The sequence below is a fragment of the Pelmatolapia mariae genome, linkage group LG23 (assembly GCF_036321145.2).
Source record: "Pelmatolapia mariae isolate MD_Pm_ZW linkage group LG23, Pm_UMD_F_2, whole genome shotgun sequence".
Classification (NCBI taxonomy): Eukaryota; Metazoa; Chordata; class Actinopteri; order Cichliformes; family Cichlidae; genus Pelmatolapia; species Pelmatolapia mariae.
In genome coordinates, this window is record NC_086246.1 from 18,858,776 (window position 1) to 18,871,050 (window position 12,275).

The 12,275-nt window shown below is 40.7% G+C and overlaps 1 protein-coding gene across 4 annotated transcripts in view; it reads left to right on the top strand.

The window, feature by feature from the left end:
• The window catches only part of LOC134621351 (protein FAM184A-like), a 72,563-nt gene that overhangs the window by 52,057 nt on the left and 8,231 nt on the right, over positions 1-12,275 (top strand). For 2 of the 4 annotated variants that reach the window (XM_063467808.2, XM_063467809.2), the window contains exons 17-23: positions 2,527-2,680; positions 3,260-3,387; positions 3,513-3,697; positions 5,659-5,805; positions 5,969-6,086; positions 6,909-7,013; positions 10,472-10,597. In XM_063467808.2, the coding sequence (XP_063323878.1) occupies positions 2,527-2,680; positions 3,260-3,387; positions 3,513-3,697; positions 5,659-5,805; positions 5,969-6,086; positions 6,909-7,013; positions 10,472-10,597 (963 nt within the window). Of the gene's footprint in view, positions 1-2,526; positions 2,681-3,259; positions 3,388-3,512; positions 3,698-5,658; positions 5,806-5,968; positions 6,087-6,908; positions 7,014-10,471; positions 10,840-12,275 lie in introns of all 4 variants that reach the window. The other 2 variants (XM_063467811.1, XM_063467810.2) reach the window with 2 other exon arrangements.

A 12,275-nucleotide genomic window follows, 5' to 3' on the forward strand; every position in this document is an offset into this window, starting at 1 on the left:
TATTATTAACGTGACTCTAGAACACTGTATGTTGGTGGATCCTGTATGGCTAGGTTTGGTGTTGCAGAGATTTCAGTGTGACGATTTTTTATAAAATTTGGTTTGATCATACCTCTGTCACCTCAGCCGAGTCTGAGACTTAGCAGTCAGTGCAGTTTCTTTTTCTGGCATCAATAAATGTTCAGTTTTACTCAGTCTTATTTATATAGACCAGCACAAGTCACTTCAAGGCACTTCATATTGTAAGATAAAGAAAATAATACAGAGAAAACCTCAACAATCAAACAACTCCCTTTGAAGAAGCACTTGGCAAAAGTGGGAAGGAAAAACTCCCTTTTAACAGGAAGAAACCCCCAGCAGAACCAAGCTCAGGCAGGGGCAGCCATCTGCTGCGACTGGTGTGGGTGAGTGGATTTGATAGTTAACTCAAAAACAGAGTGATGATGTACCGCAAGGTCAGAGGTCAAGTTTTTGTGAATGCGATGACTCAAGGACGTCACGTAGGACTTTCAAATACCATAGGTGTATTTATTAGGAGGCTGATGAGTACTATTAGCCAGTATTTTTTACCTATGTGATTAAAAATGACTACAAGGCAACATTTGAGCAGAAAATTAAAAACAAAAAATGGCTACATTTTCTTCAAGTCATCAAAAACACATGTGACAACTGCAGCAATAAAACTATGAAAAGGTTAGCACTGCATGTGAACCATGATTGGTATTCCGTCCAAAGCTAGCTCTGCTTATAGGTTGATTTAGCTGCTTGAACAGCAGAGTGAGCAGTAACCTTGTGTTGAGGTAATGTTGACTGAGATTTCTTGACGAAATGCAGAGTTTTTGACTAAATCCATCAATACAAGACCGTGAAACAACACGTGAAAACAAGACCACTCAGAGAGCGCAACTATCAAATGGCAGGTTTACTAACACTGATGTTTTATGATGTTTTATTACAACATGATGATGTCAACCCGTTATGTCATCATTGTGACATCATAGCGACATCATAGGGACAACAGTCAAGCTCATGTTTAGCCACCATAGGTAATCATGTCCCCCAAGGCCTAATATATTGCTGTTATCGGTATCTACCATCACAGAAAATCTGAAAATGCTGTTTTGAAAACTGTGGACACCAGACTGCTAACAAACAGACAGACAGACAAAACCAAGTACATACTCCCTCCGTTAGGGAAGAGAACAAACTAAAAACTCGCTGCTAAACTTAAATTAAAGAATTAAAGTGTCCTTTAGCTGTCTATCAGCAGGAGAGTAGAGAATTGTGCTTCAGTAGCTGATATATCCACAATGTCACTTCCCTTGAACTTTGTAATACACAAGTAAAAATTATTACCATTATAAATGTTGATAGTTTAGGTGTATTTTAAGTTAAAAATGAAAGAAAAAGACTGACAAGAATAAGAGTTGACCTATCATTTTACTTTTAAATCATCAAATTAGTTCATGTGCTCCTCTGGCTGTATCCTGTGTCTTTTTATAGTTCTGTAAAAATGCGACTTTCAGTACAAAAATCTGCAGCTGCTGTTCCTCTCTTTTCACCTGTGTTCTTATCTACTTTTTTATGTATGTAGCAGTCTGTGATCAGCAAAAGTCCTTAAAATAGTGCTTTATAAGAGGTACACAACTTGATTTGTCGTCCTGGGAGCTTATAGTGTCTGACGTTATTTCTTCCAGAGAGGAAATTATAGTGTGGAAGGTGCTGCAATTTGAATTTCCAATATAGTCCACAGCACAGCAATGATTATGTGTAGCAGAGTATCCATTGTGAAGTTCAGTGAGTGCTGGTCTACAAAACTACTTGAGACCAAGTAAAAAAGTTTTTGAGCTTTTCTAATATTGTTTAATGATCCTTTTATGTCTGCCACAGAGTCAAGAAGTGTGGAAGATTCATAGCACAATCAAACCCCTGAGGAAATTGCCGGCTTTCTGAGCCATTTTATTTGGATCATTTACTTTAATTTCACCAATTTTCCTGTTAAGTAATATTAAAATGAGCCAAATGATATAAATTATGGTTGAGGTAGATTTTTTTTTTCGTTATGTGGCACTGAGAGGATGTGTCAAAAAGCTCAGTGATTTTATACTTACAGTCTTTAGTCATTTTCAGCCTGTTGATGGATCTCGCTGTCAGTTCTGCTTCCTGTAGCCGTGTAGCTTCTTTTTTTTATGCAGTACATAGTGGGACAGTCTCCAAAAGTCTTTGTGTGTACTTAATATTGTCACTTTCCCGTGCCAGTCTGTAACTCAAAACCAGCTTGGAGCTGTGGTTCGATTACACTGTTCATTTTCTCTCTTTGTCTTCTGGCTTTCTTTTTACAACATTTCACTTTTATTTTTCAGCCAAAAATAAAAAGGAAATATTGAGTCAGACAGCCAAACTACACTTTTCTCAAAACCACATTTTTCATGTAACATATTGTGTCTTGTCATCTTCGTCCTTTCTCTTCTCCTTCCTTTCCGTCCCTCTATCCTCTTTAATCTCCCTCGTCGTGCCGTCTGCCAGGCCCTCGAGGAACGTCTAAAGCAGGAGCAGCGGGAGGAGGTTCACGCTTTGAAGGAGGCCCACAGGAGGACTTTAGAAATCCTCAGACAGCAGTCGGACCAGGAGCTGCAGACACTGCGATTTGAATTGGAGGACGAGGGGAAAGCAAAGCTGGGTAAATGATGATAGATACAGTAAACGTGGCTTTGACACGTCTAGGTTTGTAGTTATCGATCAGGGTTGTTTCCACACTGCCAGCCTCGCTCTGTGGCGCGGTTTTAAATTGCAGCAATGATTTTTTTCCCACCCTTTGGTGATTGTGTTTCTACCTACTGAGACGTTCTGGTTCTGTTTCTGCCTGCTGTGATGATGTTTTTGTCCATAGTGATTACAACAAAATCACCTTCATTATCTGCCTATTGCTGTTTAGAAGAATAGAAGGAAGAAGAAAGAAACATTTGGTGGTTGAATCGTAAGACGCTTTAGGAAACCAGTATGAAATTAACTAATGGTGAAATCAGCTTTTTGAGAACTGTGAACATGTGCTAGGTGATAAAATTGATCTCAGTAGTTGCCTCCAATATTAAACCAACTAAAAGAATAAGTCATGAAAGTACGATGTAGGAAAGGAGTCACAAAAAATGAGAATATCTTTAATTTCTTCGCACTGTTGTCATTTTTCTACATAAACGTTGGACCTGTACCCCGTGTTAAAATGATCCCTCACATTACCTGCGGTGTCTCTTTCCTGCAGCCTCTCTTCGTGCAGAACTGAACCACCTCCACGCGACAGCCATCGAGCATCTGAAGCAAATCCACCTCAAAGAACACACTGCCACCAAACGAGAGCTAGAGAAAGCCATGGAGCACAGCCAAAAGCAGGTAACACTGACAGTGGTTTAGTTCTGTTTTTGTTCTTGACTCTCAGTGTTTCGCCCTAAGTGATCTCAAGGTTTAAAAGCCTTCTAGCAAATAACTGCCTATTCTGTATTATGTGTATCCTCTAGGAACAAGATCTCTTAATTCGTATCTCAGACCTGCAAGCGGAGCTGTGTTCCCGTAGCAACCGTATCACCGATCTGGACCATGAGATTCACTCTCTGAACGAGACCATCGACACACTAACCAGAGAGCTGGAGCTGAAGGGCAAAGAGGTGCTGCGGGTCCGCAGCGAAGCTAACCATCAGATAAGGTTCAGTAGCTCAGCAGACATTATCCTCCCATTACCCTTAAATACTCCAGCTTATATAAGAGCAAGAGTATTTAAGTAAATAATATATGTGAAATTTTTGCATCAACCATCCAATTTTAAATATGCATTCAAAGCATAAAACTAGAATTTCACAGTTGCCTTTTAAGTAAAGATGAAATCACATTTGTGAAATCATATTAAACTTGCGTCTGTATTTTTAGTCTTTTTCTGAGGATTTACATTTTCTGAAAAAAGTCACGTTTATTCATAAGTGCAGTTTTTTCAAGCTACTTTACATTAGACATGTTTTTCACAGTCTAAAAATATATTTTTATTTAATTTTCACATATGTAAAATTTTTTCCAGTGTAGCTCTGTCTGACCATTTCAGTTAAAACACCAGTACTTTGTTTATTGAAGCCATAGCTATAATACCCAGTAAAACAACAAAGTCTATGGATGACCAGATCTATCAGTGTAAGCATTTATTTATATTAATACTGTATTCTGATCAGTTTCTGGTGAACTTTAAACATGTTTTGTTCTAAATCAAGCACAGTGTTATCAGCATCATGCTTTAGTGGGTAAAGGACCTCTCAGCTCAGAGTTTCATGTTTTACACCCCTACTTCCACAACTCCAGCCTATCTGTTCTAAGCCAGCAGAGTTTGTATTGACTGAAAATGAATCAGTGTTGCCTTCCAGCTTTACGACAGGCAGTATAAAAGATGGATGTAGCTACCATGAAGTCATTCAGGGTATTTAATTGCCATCTTGGTTTGGAGCAGGGCTTGGTCTGTCTGCATATTATACCCTCATTGTCAATCACGGGTGGCTAGCCAATCAGCATAGCCCAGATAATCCTCCGTTTTGGAACATGGGATGATCAAGATTTACAAACAGACTTTATTTTTTATTTACTAAGATCCAAAATTGGTGAAGGAGCTCATAAACTCAGTAGGAAAATGTTTACAGAGGTCAACACACAAAGCGGTTTTACCATAGGCTTCTGTAGGATCCAAAGTCTTTTTGCAACCACCACTGTCGCCATCTGGTGGCTAGAATGCAGGTTAAGGCACTTGTGCACTGGTTTCATTTTTCTTGCGTGGAAAAATGCCACAAAGTCTTTTGCCTACCGCATTTTGACTCCCGTGCACGTTTTTCTAACCTAAAGACCACTGTGACTATGTTTGCTTCTCCAGCTTTAATGAAGTATTCCAACATGGTAAATGTCAGTGTCTTTCAAGCTTAATTTGTTGTTCATAACACAGACTTTCTGTCATATTTGTCTGCCCCAATGTGAGAAAACACTGAATATATTAGGATAGTTTTTTTTATTAAAATTCCTCAAGAATTGCTGAAATGCTCTTTACTAGTGGTTTGAGTGCTACTGTCAAGTGTTTAGCTTGTAAAAACAGTTACTTTAATGAGTGAGTGATGCTAAAAAGAAAATGTGAAAGCAAAACCACAGCCATTAAAGACGGATGTTCGTCCGCTAGTCGTGCAAGCTTTGGCAGCCTGTGCTAGTAACCCTGGCCCTGCTTCTTCACATTTCTTAAAGGAAGTTTAATTCTAATGGTCCCCATATGTAAATGAAGCACACTCTTCATTACGTTCTTTAACTTAGATTGCAGACACATAAATTAACACTCTGACATTGACACAGTAAGCACTGAGGGACCGGATGCTCTCTGTACCAGCTGTGCTTTGTGTCCCAGCAGAGTTTACTTTGTAGCTGCACATCTTGCTGTCGTCCTCTATAATTTACTGAAATGCGGTGTCAATGTCACAGTTCCCCCTTCCGGGAAATTAAATGTAGTGGTGTAGAGGCAGAGGAAAAGTCCCTAAGTGATTATTATTTAAGTGTAAACTTGTGATACTTGGTGGCACTTTAGGAAATATGCATCTAGCAGAAAAGTTCGCCTAATGATTTATTCATTTATGACTTCTGTCTCTGCTGCAGAGCTCATGAACAAGACCTTGCAAAGAGACACGAGCGAGAGATGGGGGAGCTCAATGCAATCCATCAGAGAGAAACACAAATCATGCTGGCTGACTTCAACAAGGCCCAGGAGGTCCTCAAAGACAAGATTTCTGCTCTACAAATACTGTAAGACATAAAACCATGTGATGAAACCTCTTCAGTGGCTCTTTTGGGCTGCTACTGTTTCAAGATAGATCAAAGTTGTCTCTGTTTTGTCTTCCTTTTGTCTCTCTGGTGCCACACTTTGTTCCTGTTTACTTAACTCTTAATGTTTTCTGGGTGCGTCCAGGTTGGAGGGCACAGAGGAGAAGTTAAGAAACAGAGAAAGCCGACCAGAAGACCTGCATGTGATCGCAGAGCTCAGAGAGATGGTGACTGAAAGGGAAGCTCTGGTCAAAAAGCTGGTGGTGAGTAGAGGGGGGGGAGGGGGGGGGGTCCATGGGTCCAGATCTTGGCATGGGATAGTCAAAAAAAAAAATATCTCTGAGGAGTAAACTGAAAAATAGACATGCAGTTCGTGAGAAAGTCTAAATCAAGGATTAATCGCTGGAAGCGAGGTCAAGCATTCAACAGTTCTCAGGGTTAAAAATGTATTTCTTTGTGTATGAAAGTTCCTTCATCTGACTGCATGTAAGGGTCTCAACCAGCAGATGTTGTTTACTTAGGAAAGAAAAGTTAGTGAGAAGCTGCGTCTTTGGGATTTGATAAAGATCCTGAGATGCAGTTAAATGTTGATAAGCAGAACTCGGTTTGAGCGATGTCTCTACTTCTTCACTCTCACTCCTTGTGCGTGGCCCTTCGAGGCACTGTGGAGGACCTGTGTATGTTGTAACGCACATCAGACTTTGCAGCATGCTCCTGATAACTTCATGAAGTCTCAGGAAGTCTTAATGTGGAACCACCCTTTGTGGTTCTGCTGTGTGTCAGTCGGGATCTCAGTAGACTTTTTTCAAGATGCTGATCCACAATTCACTTTGTTATTCTTTAAATTATGAATCCATGTGTGTAAACAGGATTGTGTATGTGCGCTTGCTTATCCTTCGAATGCAGGACAGTGAATCAAGAAATTATTGATTTGGTCTAGTTTTAGTTGAAAATACTGAGGGAATGCAAACTTTATGATACTGTGACTGTTAAAAATGTGTGTTGGCAAACAGACAGAAGAATAGTGGAGTGTGTTTTGATTGGGGTGGAGTTTGACTGCAGCATGTTGTCATTTTTTTATATAGGATGACAAGAAGTTCTACCAGCTGGAGTTGGTCAACCGAGAGACGGGATTCAACAAGGTCTTTAACTCCAGTGCCAATGTCGGTGTCATCAACCCTCTTATTAAGGTGAGTGGGCTCATTCCACACTGCTTCTTTTCACTGTGAATGGTGTGGATGCTTCAGTCTTACAGCATACCAAACTTCTGTACAGCTGAAGTCATCTACTTCACCTATTTACCCGGTAAGTATTAAGTCGTTTTCACACATGAACTCTGGTGGTCCCTTCTGACATGTAGCGCAAAGCAGGACATACGATGCCTGCTCGCTTGCTTTTAATTCTCTAGATAATTGCCTGCATTTAGTTAATTGCCACAAACAAGGACCACACGGGTTAAAAAGAAAACACTGTTTAATGCCGTTCCCACTGCTGATATTGAAAAGTTCAGGCCTGCCGTGCATGTGTGAAAACGGCTTAAATGTATGACTGAGTGTTTTACTGTCAAGGATCTACATTGGTTTATCTTTAACAGTGTATGAACTACATACAAACGAATGTAAAGACCCACATCCACGTACTAAACACATATTTCTTATCATTTATTACATACTCAAGCACCCAACATGTGATATATAGTGCAAATGTACTGAGATCATCCTTGAAGATAAATGGAAGTAATTCCCTTGAGTCATAAATTCAAACCAGTGAAACCTGTAAAGGTGAGCTGCACTCCGCAATGAATCAACTCATCCAACAGGCTGAGGATTGGAGAAACACCAGGGCAGTCACTGCATGCATCTTGGCATAGTTACCCAGCTTTGTTTACAGCCGCCAGATGAAGTTATTGATCATTATCCCGCCTAATGAGGGTAGCAAACATAATTTATCCATACAAACTATGTTTCTTTATTATATAGAAATAGATTTGCAGAAAGAGAAAAGCACAAGGACACTAAAACCTTCTGTGTTGCTATTGTATCTAATTATCTTCACACGTTGGTCTGCTACCAGCTGTAAGAAAAGAAGAATGTTTGCGGCCCGTGTGCTTGTGTAATCTTCTTGTCTTACTCTTTATGCTCCCATTTTTTCGTCTGTTGTCTGAGCGCCATTGAGCGTTCTTCCTGAAACCTGGTGCCCATTGCACATGACTCATGATAACTGTTATCTTTGTACAAAGCTGCTCATCATCCTTCATGTGTGAACACAGCTGTCACAGCTTCAGTTTGAGTCATTCAAGAACAATAACACTTGATTTCAGTATCATAACATCAGCTCATCGTCTCCTCATTTCCATCCTCCTCCTCCTCCTAATCGTGCCTGTGTTGCTCGCTGTGGGTTGTTTATGTTGAATAACATATGCATCTTCAGTCCTTCTCTCACACGTCTAAGCTTCCAATGTGTAGGCCTGGAAAATCTCTCAGTTTGCCAACTAGTGGGGATATCAAGAAAGTGAGGAAGATAGCAGCTCTCTCTCTCTCCAGCAAGTCCCCTCAGGGTACACTAAGAGATTATTCAAGGCTAATCTGTGCCTATATTTTAATTTATACTCTTTTTTTCATGCATTCTTTGCTGACTTGCACTAAACATATTTGGTTGATCCCCTACAAAAATATTGCAATGCCAGTATGTAGAAAATATATTAATGAGGTTTTGCTGCTGCTTGTTATAAAATGTAATCTAGTGCGTTGTGCATTTGGCCATATGATAAACCCTTGTGACAGCCGTCCAGTCACAGTCGAGGAAATGTACTTTTCTCCGTACACCGACCAGGCATAACATTATGGCCGCTGACAGCTGAAGTAAATAACACAGATTATCTCTTCATCATGGCACCTGTTAGTGGGATATATCAGGGAACAAGTGAACATTTTGTCCCCCGAGTTGATGAAGGAGAAAAATGGTCAAGCATGAGGATTTGAGCGAGTTTAACGAGGGACAAACTGTGATAGCTAGACGAACAGGTTAGAGCATCTCCAAAATTGCAGCTTTTGTGGGGTGTTCCCAGTCTGCAGTGGTCAGTATCTATCAAAAATGGTCCGACGAAGGAACAGTGGTGAACTAGCAACAGGGTCATGGGTGGCCAAGGCTCACTGATGATTGGGTACAGAAGGCTGTCTGACCTGTGTGGTCCAAAAGATGATCTACTGCACCTCAAACTACTTAATGCTGATTCTGACAGAAAGGCGTCAGAAAACACAGAGCATCACAGTTTGTTGACCAGACACGGTGATGATGATGCTTTGGGCAATCACACTGTCTTCTGGGAAACATTGTGATAAACGTTGTGTCCTGCCATCCATGTGGATGTTAACTTGACACGCACCACCTACCTAACCACTGTTGCACACCGTGTATATCCTTTCATGGCACAGAATAATCTGCCCTGCCTCAAAGAAGAAATGGTTAGAGGAGAGACCTAGTTCTAGTAGAGACCATGCCTTGATGAATCAGGTCTGTTTTGAATTCAAAGGTAGACCAATGCAATATTAGGCTGGTGGTCATAATGTTATGCGTGATCAGTGTATGTTGAAACATTTTAAGGTATAATTTCTGAAGAGACGATAACTAAAAATCTAAAAAAGGTTGACGGTTGTGTTAGCAAAAGCTGCCACATAAACTGTATTGTATTCCCCTACCATGTGGAAGGCGGTCCTTCCAGGTAAGATAATACAAGGTGTGATCAAAAAGTTCTATAAGCTTTACAAACAAAAAAATAAAAGATTAAATATTCCTGCTATCCCACTCAAGGCTGTCTCCTTGTGCACCTCTGGTCTACTTCTAACTTGGACTTTTAGATCACTGGGCGCCGTGTTCTGACCACTTTGTGGTCTCTGCAATTTTTTTGCACACAAAAATCTCAACTTCTGTGTCAAACTCACCAACCTTTTTGGATGAACATCATCACTGGTGATGAGTTGGCTCTCCAGCTATAAGAAGATGTGGTGCATCAGGTCACAACCAACACCAGGAGCGTGCTTTTCTCTTTTTTTCCCAGCGTTGACACATCTGAGGAAGAAAAACATGGTGTACCTTAATATACTCACTCAAAGTGCACTGAAAACAGTTTTATTGGCCATACCAATGCAAACTTTGCATAACACTAGTTAGTTTTGACTCCCTGTGTCGTCATTGTCTTCCTTAAAATGAAACTGATATAGTGGAACAGATCCAACATTAATACCTGAATCGAATAGGAAGTAATCTTAAAATACCAGGAACGGTACTGGAGTTAGTCCAGACCTGCACGAGGAGAGTCCTTGAAGAGGATCACAGTTCATTTTATATCAGGTAAGGTTTCCGCTTTTTATGAGTGGAATCACAGAACTTTTGATCACACTTAGTAGACTGGAATTTGAAAGATGCGTATAAGCACTTTACTCCTGCTCTTCACTGGATTTGCTTAGGCAGGGATGCAAGTTTAGGTTAAAGGTCATTATCTGAGATGATGCTAATAGCTTTAACCACTTTGGTTACCATGGAAACTACACAGCATGACAGGCACGTTGTTAAAACCAGTTAGTAGTTTGATCTGAGTTAGCTAAAGATAGCCGGCATTCATGTCTCGCCTCTCTATGTGTGTCTGTAGTCAAAAACAGGCAGCCAATCAGATCACCGCTTCACCAGCTTTCCTAGCCATTCAGCTCTCCGATTCGTCAGCCCTCCCACCATGACTCATGAAGGACAGGAAGAGGAGGGACGGGAGGTGGAGGAGGTAGGATCAGGAGGCCCTTTTGCGCCTCCTAACTCCCCCCTCCAGAGATCCCTCCCCCGACTTAGGAAACCCCTTCCCCTATTCAGCCCTTATCCTCCTGCTCCTCTTCCTCAGCATCCTCCTCCTCCTCCTCCTTCTTCTCCTCATCCTCCACATCATCCCATGCCAAGCCTTGCTCTTCCTCATGCTCCTCATCCTCAGGAATCTGTGGTGCAGCATCAGGGCCTGCAGAGCTTCGGGAGGTGAGAACTAAAGTGCATTTCTGCTACTGCTGCCCACCGTTCACCTTCACATATTCAAGCAGTGAATTATGTGATGTCTGCTGCTGCTTCCACTGTCCCAATCTTTCACCTCACTTCTTAGTTTCCCTCCATTCTGTCCTCACCCCCTCACCCTCAACCGAGGTGAGGTTTATATTTGATCAGTACTTATGGACCAGCTGTTACTCCTATTTTTTTTTTCTTTTATTCTGATAATGTCCAGAGATGAAATATGAGAGACAACTATTTTTCTTTTTTTTTCTTTCTGTTCTCTACTTTTTATAATTTTAATTTAGGCCCGAGCTAATACCGAGTGCAGCATTGATCTTTTCATTTCACGGAACACTGCAGCCTCGCTCCATTAGATCGGGGTCAACACCCAAAAATAATGAACATGTAATCTCTTTTTGATGCATTACGCACATTAACATCACATTTTTCATTTTCTCAATGTGGCGCTATCAAAGACAAAATCATCTTTGAAATGCACTGTAAATCCTCGCTGTAATGCCTATCTGCTCTCAGTTGTTAATAAAAAATATTTTACAAAAAGATGAGAACCAACCCGGAGACAGTGCACTTACAAATCAGTCTCAGTGGGACTTTAAACTGGGAGTGAAGCAAAGAGGCAAACAAATGATTGCTTTGAAAGCTTTGCGGCAACTTGCAAATGTAAAACTTGAAAGAGAAAGAAATAGTTTTGGGCTTTGTTCTCTCCACAGAAGGCAGTGGACATACAAATGAAGGAGTTCTGTTTGCTGCGGCCGTTGATTAGAAATCATTGGGAGGTCTGAGGCTCGAGGGTATAAACTGCAGCTGAACCGCAGACTTTGTTTGAAAGTTCTCCAACTTTTTCCCATCTCGTAATGGAGCTGCAGTTTAGATTAAAGCTGAAGTCTGTCATGTTTTTGTTTTGTTTTTTTACTTTACTGCTTCTTTTGTGCTCGTATTGTGCAATCTTGTTATATCTAAACAGTTACCAATCATTGCCACCACCCGTTATGCCATGGATCCCTAAAAGGAGCAGCCAACTATAACAAAAACTGTTTTTGTTCATTTAAAGTGTCCCAAGCTTTATGCAACATGTCCAAACTTCCAGTGACCTGTGCACTGATTGCAGGCTCAGGAATAGCATGGAAACTGAAGCACCTGAGTAATACACATATGTGTCTGTACATTTACATCTACAGTGATTTACATTTAGCAGTAACCACTCTGCTCTGGGACTCCATTCTTCTGCTAACACATTCAAGGAAAGCATGGTGATTGTATCAGAGGGGTGGAGGTGGGTTGCAAAGTATCTTGCACAAAATCTGCAGAATAAGCAATGAAAAAACTTATAGGCGAGACAATAAATAAACCGATATTAACTATTTGTCAGTATATCAGTATTTGCATTTGTAATGGCTTATAAATGA